The 19,585-nt window shown below is 39.7% G+C and overlaps 1 protein-coding gene across 1 annotated transcript in view; it reads right to left on the minus strand.

The window, feature by feature from the left end:
* LOC140642008 (nuclear envelope pore membrane protein POM 121-like) overlaps positions 1 to 19,308 on the minus strand; it is a 43,342-nt gene extending 24,034 nt beyond the window's left edge. Inside the window, exon 1 of the mRNA XM_072842617.1 lies at positions 17,684 to 19,308. Coding sequence (XP_072698718.1) covers positions 17,684 to 19,308 — 1,625 coding nt within the window. The remainder of the gene's footprint in view (positions 1 to 17,683) is intronic.
* Between the last annotated feature and the right edge of the window lie 277 nt (positions 19,309 to 19,585).

Raw genomic sequence — 19,585 nt, forward strand, 5'->3', positions numbered from 1 at the left:
GGCCTTTCCTTTGCATTTACCGAATCCACTTTAACATTTTTTGTAGGGCTGGTTTAGTGGACATGAAGTCTTAACTTTTGTTTGTCTATGAAATTCTGTATCTCACCTTCTCTTCTGAATGATAGCCTTGCTGTATACAGTATTCTTAGCCTCAGATTTTTCCTGTCAGCACTTAGAATATATTATGCCGTTCTCTTCAAGCCCGTAAAGTTTCCACTGACAAATCCCCTTATGGGGTTTCCCTTATATGTAACTGTCTTCTTTTCTCTTGTTGCTTTTATAACTCTTTCTTTATCAGTGCTTTCTGCCATTTTAATTGCATGTGTCTTGGTGCATACTTCCTTGAGTTGATTTTGTTGGAATATATCTGTGCCTCATAGATATGAATTTCTGTTTCCTTTCCCAAATTTGGGAAGTTTTCAGCTACTATTTCTTCAAATACATTTCCTGCCCTCTTTTCTCTCTCTTGTTCTTCTAGGATCTCTATAATATGAATCTTTTTACACTTGATGGAGTCACTGAGTTCCCTAAGTCTATTCTCACTTTGCATAATTATTTTCCTCTCACTTGCTCAGCTTGATTATTTTACATTACTCTGTCCTCCAGGTTGCTGATTCACTCTTCCACTTCTTCTAGCCAGCTATTTATTACAATGAGTGTGTATTTAACTTCAATTATTGTGTTCTTCGTATCTGATTGGTTTTTTATCTCTATTAAGGATCTCATGATGTCCTCCACTCTCAAGTTCAGTATCTTTAGATCATTACTTTAAATTCCCTGTCAAGCTTATTACTTTTCTGTTTTGCTTAGGTCTCTTGCTGTGATTTTGTCCCATTATTTTCATTTAGGACCTATTCCTCTGTCTCCTCATTTTGCCTAACTCTCTTTGTCTGCTTCCATGTGTTAGGAAAGTCAGGTACCATTTTGTTCTTGAAAGTAGTGAGTAGGGCATGTACTTTTAATAAGATGGTGCTGGTCCTCTTCTACAGGGAATGTGCAGCCACTACAGAGACTGGGACAGGCCAGATTCACTCCACAATGCATGAGAAGGCAAGGGGTGCAGTTTTAACAAGGTGCACATGTCCTCCCTAGGAGGTGACCAGCCACCACCGCTGCTCCCCACAAAGGGAGCAGTAGGGAGACAGTGTTGGCAAGATTCACATGGTCTTCTGGGGGTGGGAGGCTGGCAGCACCAGGACTTAGGCAGGCCCAGCTGTGCAGGGGAAATGGGGTTTGGTGTAAGCAAGTTAGATAAGTGCATTCTAGAGCCACACCCCTTCTAGAACCATTCCCTAAAGTGGCCATGTGTTTATGCTGGGGTGCAAGGGACAGAAATTGTACCTGCCAGCTTCTTTTTTCCTGGAGAAGTCCCTCAGTGAACTCTGAGATTAATAAATTACTCTCCCTTCTGTATGCCCCAGGCATTTTTCAAACCCCTGCTTCTATGCTGTATCCCCCCTCAAGCTGTTGTGCTCTCTCTTTAAGGGCAGGGACTCAGCTTTTTTATCACCCTCTAGGCTCTTCCAGACGAGCCTACTGATTTTTAAATTTCCACGCTTGTTTGATTTTAAGAACTTGAAAATTTGGTCCCTCTGATTTTCAAAGCCAAATGCCATGGAGATTTGTCTTCCCCACACAGCTTCCCCAGTGTTATAGTCTATTTCTCATCTTTCACCACCCCAAGGTTCCCTCCCTCTGGCAGCCAGAGTGACGGTGTTTAGGTCTCCACTGAGTCTCCACCCTTCCTACTCTCTTCAGTGTGGCCTCTTCTTTACAGTTAGTTGTGGAGTTTGTTCTATCAGTTGTCAAGTTGTCCAGTTCTGGATTATCTTAACTAATGTTTTACCTAGTTTTATCTGTGGGGTAAGTTGACTTTAGGGTCCTCCTACTCTGCCATAAGTCCATTTAGAGGTTTAATACAATTCCTATCAAAACTCAGCAAGATTTTTCACAGATATAGACAGCTAATTCTAAAATTTTTATGAAAAAGAAAAACTCCTAGGATATAAAAAACAATTTCTCAAAAGAATAATGAAATGTCAGGAATCACTCAATGCTAAGTCTTACCATTTAGCTACAACAATTAAAGCAGTATGGTAATGTAGGGAGAAGAAGTTAGCGATTCATCACTTACATATAACACCCAGTGCTCATCACAACAAGTGCCCTCTTTAACACCCATCACACACTTAGCCAATCTCCCCATCCACCTCCCCTCCGGAAACCCTCAGTCTGTTCACTATAGGTTAAGAGTCCGTCTTATGGTTTACCTTTCTCTCTTTCTCCTATGTTCATTTGTTTTGTTTCTTAAATTCCACATGAGTTAAATGACATGGTGTTTGTCTTTCTCTGACTGACTTAATTCACTTAGTGTAATACAATCTACCTCCATCCACACTGTTGCAAATGACAAGATTTCATTCTTTTTTATACCTGAATAATATTCCATTGTATTATATATGCCATGTCTTCTTTATCCATTCATCAATCCAAGAACATTTGGGCTCCTTCTATAATTTGGCTGTTGTTGGTAATGCTGCTATAAACATCAGGGTGTATGCGTCCCTTTGAATAATATTTTTGTATCATTTGGGTAAATACCTAGTAGTGCAAATACTGGGTTGTAGGGTAGTTCTATTTTTAACTTTTTGAGGAACCTCCATACTGTTTTCCTGAGTGGCTGCACCAGCTTGCATTCCCAACAACAGTGCAGGAGTGTTCCCCTTTCTCCACATCCTCGCCAATGTTTGTTGTTTCCTGTGTTGTAAATTTTAGCCATTCTGACAGAAGTGAGTTGATATTTCATTGTAGTTTTGATTTGTATTTCCTTGATGATGAGTGATGTTGAGCATCTTCTCACGTGTCTGCCAGCCACCTGCATGTATTCTTCGTAAAGTGTCTATTCATATCTTCTGCCCATTTCTTAACTGGATTATTTGTTTTTTGGGTGTTGAATTTGATGAGTTCTTTATAGGTTTTGGTTACCAACCCTGTATCAGATAACATAATTTCCAAATATCTTCTCCCATTCTCAAAGATGCCCTGTAGCTTTGTTGATGGTTTTCTTTGCTGTGTAGGAGCCTTTTACCTTGATGAAATCCAATAGTTCATTTTTGCTTTTGTTTCCCTTGCCTCAGGAGATATCTCCAGTAAGAAGTTTCTATGACTAAATCAAAGAGGTTACTGCCTGTGTTTTCATCTAGGAGATTGATGGTTTCCTATCGCACATTTAGGTTTTTAGATCATTTTGAATTTATTTTTGTGTATGATGTAAGAAGTTCATCCAGTTTAGTTATTCTGTGTGTTATTGTCTAGTTTTCCCAACACCATTTGTGGGAGAGACTGTCTCTTTTCCATTGGAAATTCTTTCTTACTTTATTGAAGATTAGTGAAGCATATAGTTGTATGTCCATTTCTGGGTTTTCTATTCTGTTCCATTAATCTATGTGTCTGTTTTTGTGCCAGTACCATACTGTCATGAAGACTGCAGCTTTGTAATATACCTTGAAGTCTGGAATTGTGATACTTCCAGCTTTGCTTTTCTTTTTCAAGATTGCTGTGGCTATTCAGGATCTTTTGTAGTTCCGTGCAATTTTAAAATTATTTGTTCTAGCTCTGTGAAAAATACTGGTGGTATTTTGATGGGAATTGGAATAAATGTGTAGATTTCTTTGGAGAGTAGAGACAATTTAATGATATCTGTTCTTCCAATCCATGAGCATGAAATGTTTTTCCATTTTTTTGTGTCTTCCTCAAATGTCTTTCATAAGTGCTCTATAGTTTTTAGAATACAGATCTTTTACCTCTTAGGTTTGTTTTATTCTGATTATCGTATGGTGTTGGTGCAGCTGAAAATGGGATCAATTCCCTGATTTCTCTTTCTGCTGCTCCATTATTGGCGTATAGAAATGCAACAGATTTCTGTATGTTTATTTTGTATCCTGTGATTCTACTGAATTTGTTCTAGCAATTTTTTGGTGGATTCTTTTGGGTTTTCTACAGAGAGTATCATGTCATCTGCAAATAGTGAAAGTTTGACTTCTTCCTTGACAATTTGGATAACTTTTATTTCTTTTTCTTGTCTGATTTCTGAGACTAGGACTTCCAGTGCTATGTTAAATACCAATGATGAGAGTGGACATCTCTGTCTTGTTCCTGACCATAGAGGAAAAGTTCTCATTTTTTCCCCATTGAGGATGATATTAGCTGTGGGTTTCTCATATATTGGCCTTTATGATGTTGAGCTATGTTCCCTCTATCCCTATTTTGTTGAGGGTTTTTATCAAGAATAGATGCTATACTTTGTCTAATGCTTTTTCTACATCTATTGAGAAGATTATAGGGTTCTTATCCTTTCTTTTACTAACATGGGGTATCACATTGATTTATTGATTTGCAAATACTGAATTACCCCTGCAGCCCAGGAATAAATCCCACTTGATTTTGGTGAATGATTCTTTTAATGTATAGTTGGATTCTATCTGTTGAGAATAGAATTCTATTTGTTGAGAATTTTGGCATCCATGTTCATCAGGGATATTGGCCTATAGTTCTCCTTTTTAGTGGAGTCTTTATCTGGTTTTGGAATCAAGATAATGCTGGCCTTGTAGAATAAATTTGGAAGTTTCCCTTTAATTTCTATTGTTTGGAACAGTTTGAGAAGAAAAGATATTAACTCTTGTTTAAATGTCTAGGAAAATTCCCCTGGGAAACCATCTGGCCCTGGACTTCTGTTTGGTGGGAGATTTTTTATTTCTTTGCTTGTTATTGGTCTGTTCAAATTTCCTGTTTCCTCCTGCTTTGATTTTGGCAGTTTATATGCTTCTATGAACATATGCATTTCTTCCAAATTGCTCAGTTTGTTGGCATATACTTTTTCATAACATTCTCTTGTAAAAATGTTTGTTTTTCTGTGGTGTTGGTTGTGATATCTCCTCTCTCATCATTTTATTTATATACATCTTTTCTCTTTTCTTTTTGATAAGTCTGGCTAAGGGTTTCTCAATTTCATTAATTCTTTCCAAGAACCAGCTCCTAGTTTCACTGATCTGTTGTACTAGGGGGAGGGGGGGGTGTATGTTTGTTTTTATATCATTCATTTCTATTCTAATCTTTATTATTTCCCTTCTTCTGCTGGATTTAGGCTTCATTTTTCTTTTTCTCATTCCTCTGAGTGTAAGTTTAGGTTGTGTATTTAAGATATTTCTTGCTTCTTGAGATAGATCTGTATTGTTATATACTTCCTTCTTATGATCACTTTGACTCTATCTCAAAGATTTTGGACCATCGTGTTTTCATTTTCATTTGTATCCACGTATTTTGTAAAATTTCTTCTTTCATTTCCTGGTTAATGCATTCATGTTTTAGTATGGTGTCCTTTAACCTCCATCCATGTATTTGTGCTCTTTCAAAATTCTCTCTTGTGGTTGACTTTGTTTCAGAGCAATGTAGTTGGAAAAGATGTGTGGTATGATCTCAATCTTTTTGTACTTATTGAGACCTGATTTCTGACCCAGTATGTGATCTATTCTAGAGAATATGCCATGTGCACTGGAAAAAAATGTGTGTTCTCCTGCTTTAGGATGAAATATTCTGAATATATCTGTTAAGTCCATCTGGTCTACTGTGTCATTTAAAGCCATTGTTTCCTTGTTGATTTTCTGCTTTGATGATCTGCCCATTATTGTAAGTGGGGTGGTAAAGTCCCCTACTAATATTGTATTATTGTCAAAGAGTTCCTCTGTGCTTATTATTGTTTTATATATTTGTGTGCTACTAAGTTGGGGGCATGAATATTTACAATTGTTAGATTGTGTTGGATTCTTGTTGGATTATGCCCTCTATTATGATATAGTGCCCTTTTTCATCTCTTGTTGCAGTCTTTGCTTTAAAATCTAGTTTGTCTGATCTAAATGTGGCTACTCTGGCTTTCTTTTGACATCTATTAGCATTATAGATGGTTCTCCATCCCCTAACTTTCAGTCTGCAGGTGTCTTTAGGTCTAAAATGGGTCTCTTGTGGGCAGCATATAGATGGGTCTTATTTTTTTATCAATTATGATACCTTACATTTTATTAGAGTGTTTAGTTCACTTACATTTAGAGTGATTATAGATAGATATGAATTTAGTGCCATTATGCTACCTGTAAAGTTGCTGGTCCTGTAAATTGCCTCTGCTGCTTTCTGATCCTTATCACTTTTGGTCTTTCTCTCTTTCTCTCCCAGTCAAAAGCTCCCCTTTCATATTTCTTGCAAGGCTAGTTTAGTGGTCATGAACTCCTTTAATTTTTGTTTGGAAACTTCTTTATCTTTCCTTCTATCTTGAATGACAGACTTGCTGGATAAAGTATTCTTGGCTACTTATTTTTCCCATTTAGCATGCTGAATATACCATGCCACTCTTATCTGGCCTGCCAATTTTCTGTGAAAAGATCTGTTGCTAACCTTATGTTTCTTCCCTGGTAAGTTAGAGATTTCTTTTGTCTTGCTACTTTTAGGACTTTTTCCTTATCTCTATGTTTTGCAAATTTTATTATGATATGTCTTCATATGGGCCTGCTTTCATTAATTTTGATGGGAGTTCTCTATGCCTCCCAGATCTTAATGTCTGTTTCCTTCCCAAGATTAGGGAAGTTTTTAGATATAATTTGCTCAAACAAATATTCTGCCCTTTCCCCCCCTCTCTTCCTTTTCTGGGACTCCTATGATACAAATGTTATTATGCTTTATAGAGTTGCTGAGTTCTCTGAGTCTATATCCATGATGCAATATTTTTCTTTTTCTCTTCTTTTAAGCTTCATCATTTTCTATATTATGTATTCATTTTCTATTTCTTCCATCCTTGTCATTACATCCAGTGTAATGCATCTCAGCTATATAGTGTTTTTTATTTTGGTCTGACTAGTTTTTAGGTCTTTTATCTATGTTGTAAATGACTCCTTTGTGTCTTCTATGCTTTTCTCAGGCTCAGCTAATATCCTTATGATTGCTGTTTTAAAATCTGGATCAGGCATATTACTTATACCTGTTTCGATTAGAACCCTGACCTTCGCCCTTTTCTTGTTTCTTTTGGGATGAATTCCTTCATCTTGGCATTTTGTCTAGGTTTGTGTTCTCTTTTGTGTGTTAGGAAAGTCTGCTATGTTTCCTGCTCCAGAAAATAATGGCTTTGTTCAGAAGAGGTCATATACTATCCAGGGTCTTGTTCTTCAGTAAGTGTTTCTGGTGTATGCTGTGTGCACTCTGCTGCTGTTTTTGGCTACTCTTTCCCTCAGATCAGCCCTCTGCAGAGTTTCTCTTTGCCTGCAGTGGGGAGTTTTGAGACCTTGTCCAGAGGGTAGTATCTTAACCAGGTGTGCTCTGGTCTGCTTGTTAATAGAGATCTGATGCTATTTCCACTAGAGCTAAAGCTTTACAGCACTATATCTTCAGTATATTGGTGCATACAGGGGGGTTTATGCTGGTCTTCTGAGGAAGGGCCCCACTGCTCTGCTTCTCAGGCATACTTACCCTAGTAAAGAAGCACCTGCTGAGTGCACGGGGATATGCCTTGGTGTAAGCAGCTCAGGCCTCCACTGTTGGTGCTATGCTGCTCACTGAAGTCAGTCCATGCTGATGGGCAGGGGAGAAGAAGTAGCACTAGCCCTCTCCTTTGTCCCTGGAGAGGGGAATTTACTCATGCTAATGTCTGGAAGCCCTAACAGGAGAGTGAACAATCTCCCCTCATATGTCTCAGGCATCCCTCAGAACCCTGCCCTCACTCTGTGTCCAAGTTGTCTGCAATTTATCCCAGGCAGACCAGCTAAGTTTAAAAACTCTAAATTTTAGGAACTCAGTGTGGTGCACACCTGCAATGTTCCTCTGGGGGAGACTCTTGCCACCCTAGGGCCAATGCAGGTTTGTCCAGAAGGGCCATTGCACCAATGCAAAGGAGCTTAGAGTTTAAAGTAAAGCATTAGCAAAAAGCCAGTGTTAGGAACCCTGAGGAGGTATCTCTACCGCTATTCCAAAGGGTGAGGGAGCAATGCCAGTTCTTTTGTCCCCTCAGAAGCAATGATACCTCACCCAGATGCACACCAAAAAGGGGAACTGCCTCTCCCAGTGTGCCCCAGGGGTTCCCCAGGTCTCTATCCTCCTTTTCCACAGGAGCACTGTAGCACCCACCAGACTCAACACCAGCCAGGGTATGGACCTCTAAAAGCAGTCTTTGAACTCTGCTCATTGCAAAAACTCACAATAATCAGCCACTATCCTTTTCCCAGTCAGTGTTTCCTTGTGTGATCCCCTGTGCACTCTTTTCTCTCCTCTCTCACCTCCCTCCATGATCAGAGCCTCAACAAATGCAGCAACAGAAACAAGCCTCAGAGTAGGGAAGAGTCAGAATCCAAGACCATTACATATATTATCCAAAATATCTACTTTCTAAATAAATAAATAAATAAATAAATAAATAAATAAAACGTTTACTTTTCAACAACAAAAAATGTTATCTTTTGTCATCTAATGCAAAGCAACAGGGAATTGTGATGCATATTCAGTGGGGGAAACAAACAATAGAAAGTTTCTGAAGGGGCCCATTTATCAGACAAAGCAGACAAAACTTCAAAGCAACTATTTTAAAGATGTTCAAAACACTAAGAGAAAAAACATTTAAAGAATTAGCGGAAAGTAGAACAAGGACTCATTCAATAATCTCAACAAAGAGAAAAAAAATTTTAAAGAGTGAAATGGAAATTCTGGAGTTAAAAAATGTAATTGAAATGAAAAAACAAAACAAAACCCAGCAGATTTCAGATCTCAGGTAGCAGAAGAATAAATCAGTGAATTTGAAAATTTATTAATAGAAATTATCTCATCACATGAACAGAAAGAAAAACAATGAATAAAAATGAAAAAAGCCCCGCAATCCTGTGGAAAACAACACTTAGATATAATGGAAGTCCTGGAAGGATAAGAGAGAAACGGGCAGAAAAAATGATGGCCAAAAAGTTCTCAAATTTGATAGGACATTTATTTACAGATCCACAGATCTCAATGAATTGCAAGTAGAATAAATACAAAGATATCCATACCTAGACACATGAGAGTCAAACTGTTGAAAAAGAAAATATTGAAAGCAGAAAGAGAAAATGACATCACCCACAGAGGAATCACAGCAAAATTAACAGCTAATTTCCCATCAGAAACTTTAGAGCCAGAATGCAGTGGATTGACATAGTCAATGTGATAAAAGTGATAAAGTGATAAAAGGGGAAAAGCTGTTGACAAGCAACATTAAGAAAAGTCTTTAAGGAGGATGCTAATTTGAATTCCTATGAACAAAGAAAGAGCATTGGAAAAGACAAATGTATAGGTAATATAAAACATTGATCAATTTTTTTATTTTCTTCCTGTAATTTAAAAGGCATAAGATTACAAAATAATAATTATAACCTGCACTTTTAACATCTAAAGATGCAATAGCATCTCAGACAGGAGAAATAATATATTTATGTTGGAGCAAACTTTATCTTATTTACTAGAAATAAATTAGTATTAATCACTTAATTCAAATTAATCTGAAGTATATTTCTTTTAAATTTTATTTTGATATAATTTTATATTTGCAGAAAATTGGGGGGAAAGTACAGCGAATTCCCTTATACTCTTCAGCCAGCTTCCCTCAATGACAATATCTTGTATAACTACAGTACAATATAAAAACAAGGAAAATTACATTGGTACAATCTACAAAGTTCATTTAGATTTCGCTACTTTACATGAATTTATTTGTATCTGTATTTCTATGCAATTCTTTTACATGCAGATTTGTGTTACCATCACAATCAATATATAGAATTACCAAAAGCCTCCCTTGTGACATCTCTTCATAGCCACATACATCCACTACCCATCCCATGCCTAACCATTGTCAACCACTAATCTGTTCTCTAGTTCTATACTTTTGTTATTTCAAGAATGTTACATCAATGGAATCATATGCTATGTAACCTTTGGGGATTGGTTTTATTCACTCATCATAGTTCTCTTGAGGCCCATCTAAATTGTATGTACCAATAGTTTTTTTTTTTTTTTTTTTTTGCTGAACGGCATTTCATAGTATGGATGTACATAGTTGTTTAATTATTCAGCCATTGAAGGACCTTTGAGTAGTTTCCAGTTTGAGGATATCAAGAATAAAGCTGCTATAAACTGGTGAATAAGTTTCTTAATGGAAATGTTTTCATTTCTATGTGATAAATGCCCAAAGTGCAATTGCACAGTTGAATGGCAAGTCCACTTTTGGTTTTCAAAGGAACTGCCAAACTGTTTTCCAGAGTGGCTGTATCATTTTTTATATTTCAATTTTTTACTTAAATTCTAGGTGTAGAATTTAATGATTACATATACACTCAGTGCTCATCACAACAAGTGCCCTCACTAATACCAGAGTGGCTGTATCATTTTGCATTTTGACTCACAATGTATGAATAACCTAGTTTTCTACATCCTCACCGGCATTTGATATTATTACTACTTATTTAGTGATAGGTTGTTGTTGTGGTTTTAATTTGCATTTCCCTACTAGCTAATGATGTTAAACATCTTTTTGTGTGTTTGTCATCTGCATGTCCTGAAGGAGATATTTGAAAATTCAAGATGTAAATTGTAGTTCTTAGAGCAACCACTATGAAAATAATTTTTTTAAAAAGTAAAAATAAAGGGGGAAGAGAGATTAAAATAAACACTAAAAAAATCTATTTAACACAAACAAAGGTAGTAAAGGAGGAACAGAGAAGCAAAAAGCAAAAATAAAACAGAAGACAAAACACACACGAGACAAATAGAAAATAAGTAACAAAATGGAAAAAGTAAATCCACCAATAGCAATAATTAAAATAACTGTGAATAGATTTAAAAGTCCAAATAAAAGGGCAGAGCCTGGGTTTTAAAAAGTAGACTCAATTATATGCTGACTATAAGAGATACAACTTAGATTCACATATACAAATGAGTTGAAATTAAAAGAATGGAAAAAGATATTAATTGCAAACAGTATCCATAAAAGAGCTGGAGTAACTGTAGCAATAATTGGTAAAGGTGACTTTAAGGCTAAGAATATTACAAGGGAGGAAGTGGTGGGGCACCTGGGTGGCTCAGTCAGTTGAGCATCCAACTCTTGATTTTGGCTCAGGTTATGATCTCCTAGGTCATGAGATGGAGCCCTGTGACAGGCTCTGCACTCAGTGGGGAGTCTGAAGATTCTCTCCCCCTCACACTCACACACATGTGCTTTCTCTAAAATAAATAAATCTTTTTTAAAAGGGAGTAAGAGGGACATTTCATGATGAAAATAGACAATAACGTAACTACAGTTGTGTATTGTAAGACTCTATTCCCAATAGCTGATGGAAAAATTGGACAGGAAAGTAGTAAGAATAAAGAGACTTCAACAACACTATTCAATAACTTGACTTGACATTGACTGAACACTCTGCCCCCAAACAGCAGAATATACCTTTTTTTTAAGGACCTGTGGAACATTTTCCAAAATAGAGCATATGATTAGCTATGAAAATGTCCCAATAAACTTAAAAGAATTGAAATCATTAAATGTAGGTTTAAGGACACAGTGGAATAAAATTATAAATCAAAACTAGAAAGAAATGTGCAAACCCCCCCCAAATATTTGGAAATTAAAGAACATACTTCTAAACTATGGGTAAAAGAAAAAATTATAACAGAAGTTAGAACATATATTGAACTGAATGTCATCCAAACATAGCATCAACATTTTTCTAATGCCAATAAAAGGGGAATTTGTAGCTTAAAATACCTAAATTAGAAAAAAGGTCTCAAACCCCCTATCTTCCATCTTGCAAAATTTTTAAAGAAGAGCAAACTAAACCCAAAGGAAACAGAAAGAATTAAATAATATTAGAACCTAAATTAACAAATATAGAAAATGGAAAAGTGACAGAGGAAGTAAAAACCACAAAATTTGATTTCCTTAAAAAATCAACACAATTGACCAGCATTCAGCCACATTGAACAAAGGAAAGCAAGAATGAGAATGGGAGATGTTCAGATGGATATAATGTAGAAAAGGCACTAACAAAGTTGGAAATGGAAGAGAGGGCATCATTTTCTGCCTTACAGATATTAAGATAAGGAAATACAAACAAATTTTATTCCAGCACATTAGAAAACTGATGAAATGGGCACATTCCCAGAAAGATACCAGTTTCTGAAACTAATTCAAGAAGAATTAGAAAACCTTAGTAAAGGGGATCCCTGGGTGGCACAGCGGTTTAGTGCCTGCCTTTGGCCCAGGGGGCGATCCTGGAGACCCAGGATCGAATCCCACGTCGGGCTCCCAGTGCATGGAGCCTGCTTCTCCCTCTGCCTGTGTCTCTGCCTCTCTCTCTCTCTCTCTCTCTGTGTGACTATCATAAATAAATAAAAAATAAGAAAAAAGAAAACCTTAGTAGACCTACAAGATATTGAATTAGTCATTTTTATTTTATTTTTTTTGGCGGGAGGGAACACATGCCTTTTATTGGTCTAAGGAGCATAACTAGTTCATAGGCTTGGGCAGAGCTCCCCTATCTGTATGGCTCCCATCTCCCTCTGGGGGATGATGACTCATCATCATGGGGGTTTCTGACTCACCCCCAGGGAGAAGAGTGTTCTGGACAGGGGTGGCAGACAGAGCCAGGATAAAAAATACAGAACTGGGGTCTGAAAGGGTATCATGGTGAAGTAGAAAACACAGGGTTATGAGATCATCCAAATAAAAAGTCCACCAGGGCAGAAGAGAAGTTTCTCCACATGGGCCCCCCACCTGCCCTTGCCAGGAATGGGAGGGGGCAGGAAGCTTTGGCTGGAGATTTCCTACTGTGCCCTTCATGCCATCAGCATCTCCTGGATGTTGTCCTCAGCTTCCTTCACACTCCACTCCAGGTAGGATTTTTTCTGTTCTAGTTCTTTAATTTTTTCTTCTGCTATGTTCTGTTTCTCATTTTTTTCTGTTCTAGTTCTTTAATTTTTTCTTCTGCTATTTTCTGTTTCTCTAACAGCTAACTGAATTACCTCCTTGGACTGAAGAATAAACATTCTTCGTACACCTTCATACATGTTAGTCTCATCTACCAAAGTCATAATCTCTGTATCTGTAAGATGTGCGTGCTTTTTCATTCCGTTTAGCTGTTCAATCTGTATGTCTGCAAGCTTCACCTTCTGTTGAGTGTCAATAACTTTGGCTTGAAGTTCTGTGAAGGCCTTCTTCAACTCCAGATCCACGGGAGCCACCATCTTGGTTCCTGAATTAGTCATTTTAAATCTTCTCATAAAAAGAAGGCAGGCCCACATGGCTTCACTGGTAAACCCTCCAAAGCATTTCAAAAAGAAATTATACCAATCCTACAAATTCCTTCAGGTATACAGGAGGGAACCCCTTCCCAGCTCATTCTATGTGGGCAGTATTAGCTCTGACAAAAACAGCACAAGAAAATAAAATTTCAGGCCAATATCTCTCATGAATACAGACACAGAAATACTCAATAAGAAGCCAGCCCCTAGGTGGCTCAGTCTGTTGAGCCTCTGACTCTTGATTTCAGCTAAGATCATGATCTTAGGCTTAAGAGACTGAGCCCTGAGTCATTTGGGCTTGGTGCTTAGTATGGAGTCTGCTGGAGATTCTCTCCCTCTTCCTCTCCTTCCCCCTCCAATCTTCCTCTCACTTATGCTCTCTTCTCTCTCTAAAAAAAAAAAAAAAAAACCTATTAAAAAATACTTACCAAATATAAGCAAACTGTACACCAGAAAGAGTGAGTTTTACAGTTTGCAAATTAAAATCAACTCAATTATGGGAGGAGCCCAAAATGGAATGTAGATTGTGAGAAATGAATCTAGGTGTGGTACAAATGGGAGCTTATAAACTCCTTGAAAGAAAGCTGAAAGAAGCTGATTTTAAAAGTCGTGTTTTAGGGACGCCTGGAGGGCTCAGTACTTGAGTGTCTGCTTTTGGCTCTGGTTGTGATCCCTGCAGTCTGGGATCCAGTCCCACATTGGGCTTACTACAGAGAGCCTGCTTCTCCCTCTGTTTATGTCTCTGCCTCTCTCTCTGCGTCTCTCATAAATAAATAAATAAATAAATAAATAAATAAATAAAATCCTTAAAAAAATAAATAAAAGCAGTGTTTTAGTTAAAAGCAGTGGATACTATAAGACTACACAGAAATAATTGTACACAAACACTTTGATAAGTTCCTCACAGGGTTAGCAATTCTGAAACTAAAGTACATGTATTCTAGGACTGGACAAGTAAGTAAATACATTATAAATAAATGTAAATATATTAAATTGGAAAAATTTTGGATTTGGAAAAATATTAAATTGGAAAAATAAGTAAATATAATATAGGTAGATTAGACCAGGTTTCTCTGGAGAAACAGTTGGAGAAAGAAGTTACACATAAGCAAAGGGGAACAGTTCTGGAGGGAACCCTGTGGTTCTGAATTATAGTCTGAAATGCCAGTATGGATTCATTTATGCACACACATATACACACACACAGAGAGAAATACAGAAACATAGGTAAGTATGCATAGTCAGAAACATATATTTCCTAACTCTGTCTCCTGAGAGGACTTAGAAGCCGAGACTTCCTGAATACAACTGAGTGCCCATACCTGGTTTTTTTTAATTTTATTCTCCAATTAAAGGAAGCAAAGCTCCTTGGAGCAGTAATGGACTCCAGAACTGAGATAGATAAAATACAAGATGATCCTGGAGCATCTTGTGGTGCTAGAAGGTAAAGAAATCCTGCAGAAAGGGGGAAGAAGGGAATGCAGGCATGAGCAGCCTTGTTAAAAGGACTCAAAAACTACCTGAAATAATTTCACAATGGTGACATTTGGAACAATTTGAGCAACAAAATTAATAGTGATTAGATAATAGGACAAAGAATAAAATAAATCCTGATGAGCCCCTACAGATTTACATGATTGAATAAACAAATAAATCAAGAGAACCCTTCCCTAGGGAAGATTTTTTTTTAAGATTTTATTTTTTTGAGAGAGAGCACAAGCACAGAGACAGAGGGAAAAGCAGACTCCCTGCTGAGCAGAGAGCCCAAAGCAAGGCTTGATCCCAAGACCCCAAGATCATGACCTGAGCTGAAGGCAGCCGCTTAACTGACTGAGCCACCCAGGTGCCCCCTTAGAGAAACATTTTAATTAAATGTAGAAGAAACAAAGGAAGTAGAAAGAAAATCACCATTACAACAGCACAATAATGATTGCTGTGGGCAAGATTCACAGATAATGCAAAGTTCAAGGATAAACAGGGTTCTTTTGTAGCATCAAAGTATGACTCCCTCCCCCGCCCCATATTTATTACACAGGGGAAAATAACTATACAAAGTGGAGAACCCTGGCAGACAACACCTTAATCAGATGATCAAGGTTAACATTTCCCATAATAAGACATACAGATATATACCTCTGAGATGAGAAGGGTACATCACCTCTGTGAGATTTTTCTTAAAAATCCATAACCTCTATGTTCTTCTATGAAAACAAAGAGATACAAATCCAGGAAATTCTACAAAATATCTAACCAGTACTCTTCAGACATATCAAGGTTACACAAGGCATTAAGACCGAGAAACGGTCAGTTTGGAAGAGTCAAAGGAAACATGACAACTAAATGCAATTTGGAATTCTGGATTGATACTGAGACAGAAAGCAACCTTTACTAGACAAACTGGGAAAATCCAATTAAAGTCTGAAGTTTAGCTAATGGCATCATATCAATGTTAGTTTCCTGGTTTCGTTTTTGTTTGTTTGTTTGTTTTTGTTTTGTTTGTTTGTTTTGTTTTTTAGATTTTATCCATTTACTCATGAGAGACACAGAAAGGCAGAGACATAGGCAGAGGGAGAAGCGGGCTCCCCATAGGGAGCCCAATATAGGACTAGATCTCCAGACCCCGGATCACACCTTGAGCCAAAGGCAGATGCTCAGCTGCTGAGCCACCCAGGCATCCCAAGTTTCCTGGTTTCGATAATGGTTCGGTAAGATGATAACATTAGGAGAAGCTTAGTGAAGGCTAGATGGGATTCTCTGTACTCTTTGTAAACTGTTCTGTAAGTCTAAAATTGCAGCAAATTTAAGAACTAAATAAAGACTAAATTGTCACAGGTCATTTCCTTCCTAACATATACTAGACATGTTCAAGCCCATAGCGATGTCAGAGAGTAGGTGAGAAGTAGAAGTGGAAAAAGGCTAGTGTGTGGGTTGCTTTCCCATGCACTCAATACAAAAATCAGGAGTCAGCATCTTAGAGGCATGAAGTGGTACTCCTTTCCTATCAGCTGAGCCATAGATAACTTGACACAGTTAAGGCTAGCTCTTTATACAAGTCCATTTTTCCTCCACTATGTTCAAAGAACAAAGACATGGAATATTTGGCAAATTAACAAAAAGTCACATATATATTCAGTATATATTGTTATATGTAATATATGTTATATATTTGATGTTATATATGTATGTTATATCATATATGTTATATATGTATATGTATTATATACATATCACCTATGTATCACACACATAAATAATATATACATATATTTTATATCAATTATATATTCTATTATTATGCATTCTAATTATGTATTATATACATATATTATACATATGTATTGTTATATATACATCTATATTATACATATCCATTACATATATACAGTATATATCATGTATATTACATATACATTAGATTATGTAATATACAATATACACATGCACATATATGACTATATATAACATAAATGTATATGACTATATATGTGTGTGGCACATATAACTTTGTTCCTTTACTGAATGTTCATGTGGTACCAAGTGTTCATATGTAGAAAGGAGAAAGATGGACAAAGGTTCAATTAAGCAAATGAGGAAGGTGGGCAGGGGCAATTATGGCAGCCCTGGATGTCTCACCTGCTCCTCCCCTTTTGCTGGGACCCTGCCCACTGGGTGGGCCAGCCTAACAAGCTCCAGCCACCCAGTTTCTTTCTTTCTTTTTTTAAAGATTTATTTATTCATGAGAGACACAGAGAGAGAGCAAGAGAGGCAGAGACACAGGCAGAGGGAGAAGCAGGCTCCATGCAGGGAGCCTGTCGTGGGATTTGATCCTGGGACTCCAGGATCAAGCCCCAGGCTGAAGGCAGACGCTAAACCGTTGAGCCACTCAGGGATCCCAGCCACCCAGTTTCTAAGGACACATCTGGCAGAAAGACAATGGGAACAGAACGTTGTCTCTGTGGAGAGAGCTAACCTACTTGATGGGGGTATTGGTCTCACAAGGCACAGTGCCCTGGCCTTAGCTGGACTTTGGTGGTTTCCTACAATGCTTCTCCAAGGAACCAGCGAGGCCCGTACAAAATGCCTGGGTGAGCCAGGGAAGGAGGACCAATTTTTTAGAGCCAAGCCAAGCAAGGCAGAAGTTTAGGGAACACCAAAAAAAACAAAAAAAAAACAACAACACAGCGGGTGGAGGTGCTCCTCCATCTGCGGGCCTGATGGGTTCTGCATCGGCCAGAAGCTCTTCCGCGGTGCATCAGTGCTGGGGGCGGGAGGGAGAAGTGAGGACAAACCCGCAGGCTGAGCCTGCTGCAGTTGGAGATGGCCTCAGGCTTACCCTTCCAAGACCTTGTTGATCCACTGGATCACAGCTTTCTTCTCTAGGTCAAGGTCTTCAGCAGTGACTCGATAACCTAGCTGGGGCGGTGGAGGCAGGATCATTGGGTCATTTCCCCTCGATGACAGCAGTAGTGGAATCTTGCGCTTCTGCGGCCTGGAGTGGGCAGATGCCAGTGAGCGATTCTTTAGAGTGTGCTTTCGCCCAGAAGGTGCATCTGCAACCTTTTCATTCCTGATCTTTCTTTGTGGTTCCACTGAGGCCGACGAGCTAGAATGACAGCTTTCCTCACTGGCTTTCTTTGTCGGCAGCTGGGGCTGGACTGAGGATGGGGCTGGCCCCGGCACCCCAGATGCACCTCGACGGCTCCTCTGTAAGGGTAGGAAACCTCGAGTGGAGCTGTAGGAACTGGTGATGGCATTGCGTTTGCTGCATGAGCTCAAGAAGCAGATGTGGGATTTCTTCATCAGGCTGTCTTCTAAGCTGGTGGAACAGAAGTCTCTCTTCAGAGGCCCAGGTGTAGGCACGAAGGAAGAGAGGACTCCATTGACCATCAGACGCCTAAATGCTGACTGTACACTTCGGCTGCCCTCAGGCCTCCTTCTCAGATCGTCCTGCCTCTCGGGGACTGGGTACCCTTCCTCTGGCCTTGCCAGCCCTGCCCTGCCCTCTACCAGGGAGGTCAGGTCCTCCTCCGCCTTGGCTCTCACTTGACCATTCTCTTTGAGGGCCCTCGCCAAGGTCTCCCTTACACACGGATTTGGGAGGTGACCAGGAAGTGAAGACCACATACAGATGACTGTCTGCTTCAGAGCCAAACGGAGCGTCGGTTTGCCCTTAGCCGATGCCATCTTCAGGATCACTGAGGTGCAGAACATCGTAGAGGTGCAAGCAGGCAGCACTGGCTTCGGATGGTCGGTCTGGGGCAGAGCGGAAAAGGCCCCCAGAAATAAACACCGGGCCTGCTGGATCGGATACTGCCGCGGGTGGATTATGGCAAACCGCCTGCGAGGCCGACGGCGACGCGGCGAGGCCACAAGATCCTCATAGGACAGCCCGCGAGCCACTTCGAGGGTCGGCGCCGCTGAGCGCACCCGGCAAGCGGGGGGAACAGGGCAGGCGGGGTGCGCGGGCCCAGGCCCGGGGCTCGCAGTTGTCTCGGGTCGGTCCCCACCCAGCAGAGCAGAGGACGGTGGCCGAGGGCGAGGCCGGCTCAGGTAACTGCCCATGAGGAGCAGTTCTGCAAGGTCGGGTCCTTCAAATGGAGTCAGTGGCTCCGAGAGGTTTCCGTTGGCTGCCAAAGCGGCCCCAGGCAGAGCGCAGACTGTTGGGTGCGCCGCCCGTGACGCGTCCTTGCAACGTAAGAGCAAAGAAGCGGGCGCGCGAGCACTGCACGAGGGAAAGGGGAGCGCACCCACAGGTCTGCCCGACCCTTGCTTCGCATCGAAGGTGTTGGCACGAGGTAGACAAGCTCTGCGGGCGCAGCCGCCCTTCACGCAGCCAGCCCCAGCCTGGTTAGCGGGACCGTGCAGACCGTGGTTCCCAGAGCCCACCCAGGAGTGCCCACGGCAAGCAAAACATTCAGAGTCAGCCCCGGTCCACCTGTGCTTCCTGCCACCCCCCATACTCAGGGGTCAAACCTCTCAGAACCCGTGCTGCCCAGTTCCTGAGGGGTGGTACAACCACCTGAAATGTTCAGGAGGTGGGAGGACATTAGGAGGGAACTGGCTAGACATGAGATATCAAAGCGCAGTCGCTGACCTACCCTCTTCCCTTTCCCTAGAATCTTATTTTCCAGGTATTCCTTCTTGTCTCTCCCTCCCCTTTCCTAGGAAGTAAGGATTCTAGAAACATTTTATAAAATCAGAACTTACAGACCCCAAAGAGTTGCAAAGCAATCCT

Source organism: Canis lupus, chromosome 10 (assembly GCF_048164855.1).
Source record: "Canis lupus baileyi chromosome 10, mCanLup2.hap1, whole genome shotgun sequence".
Classification (NCBI taxonomy): Eukaryota; Metazoa; Chordata; class Mammalia; order Carnivora; family Canidae; genus Canis; species Canis lupus.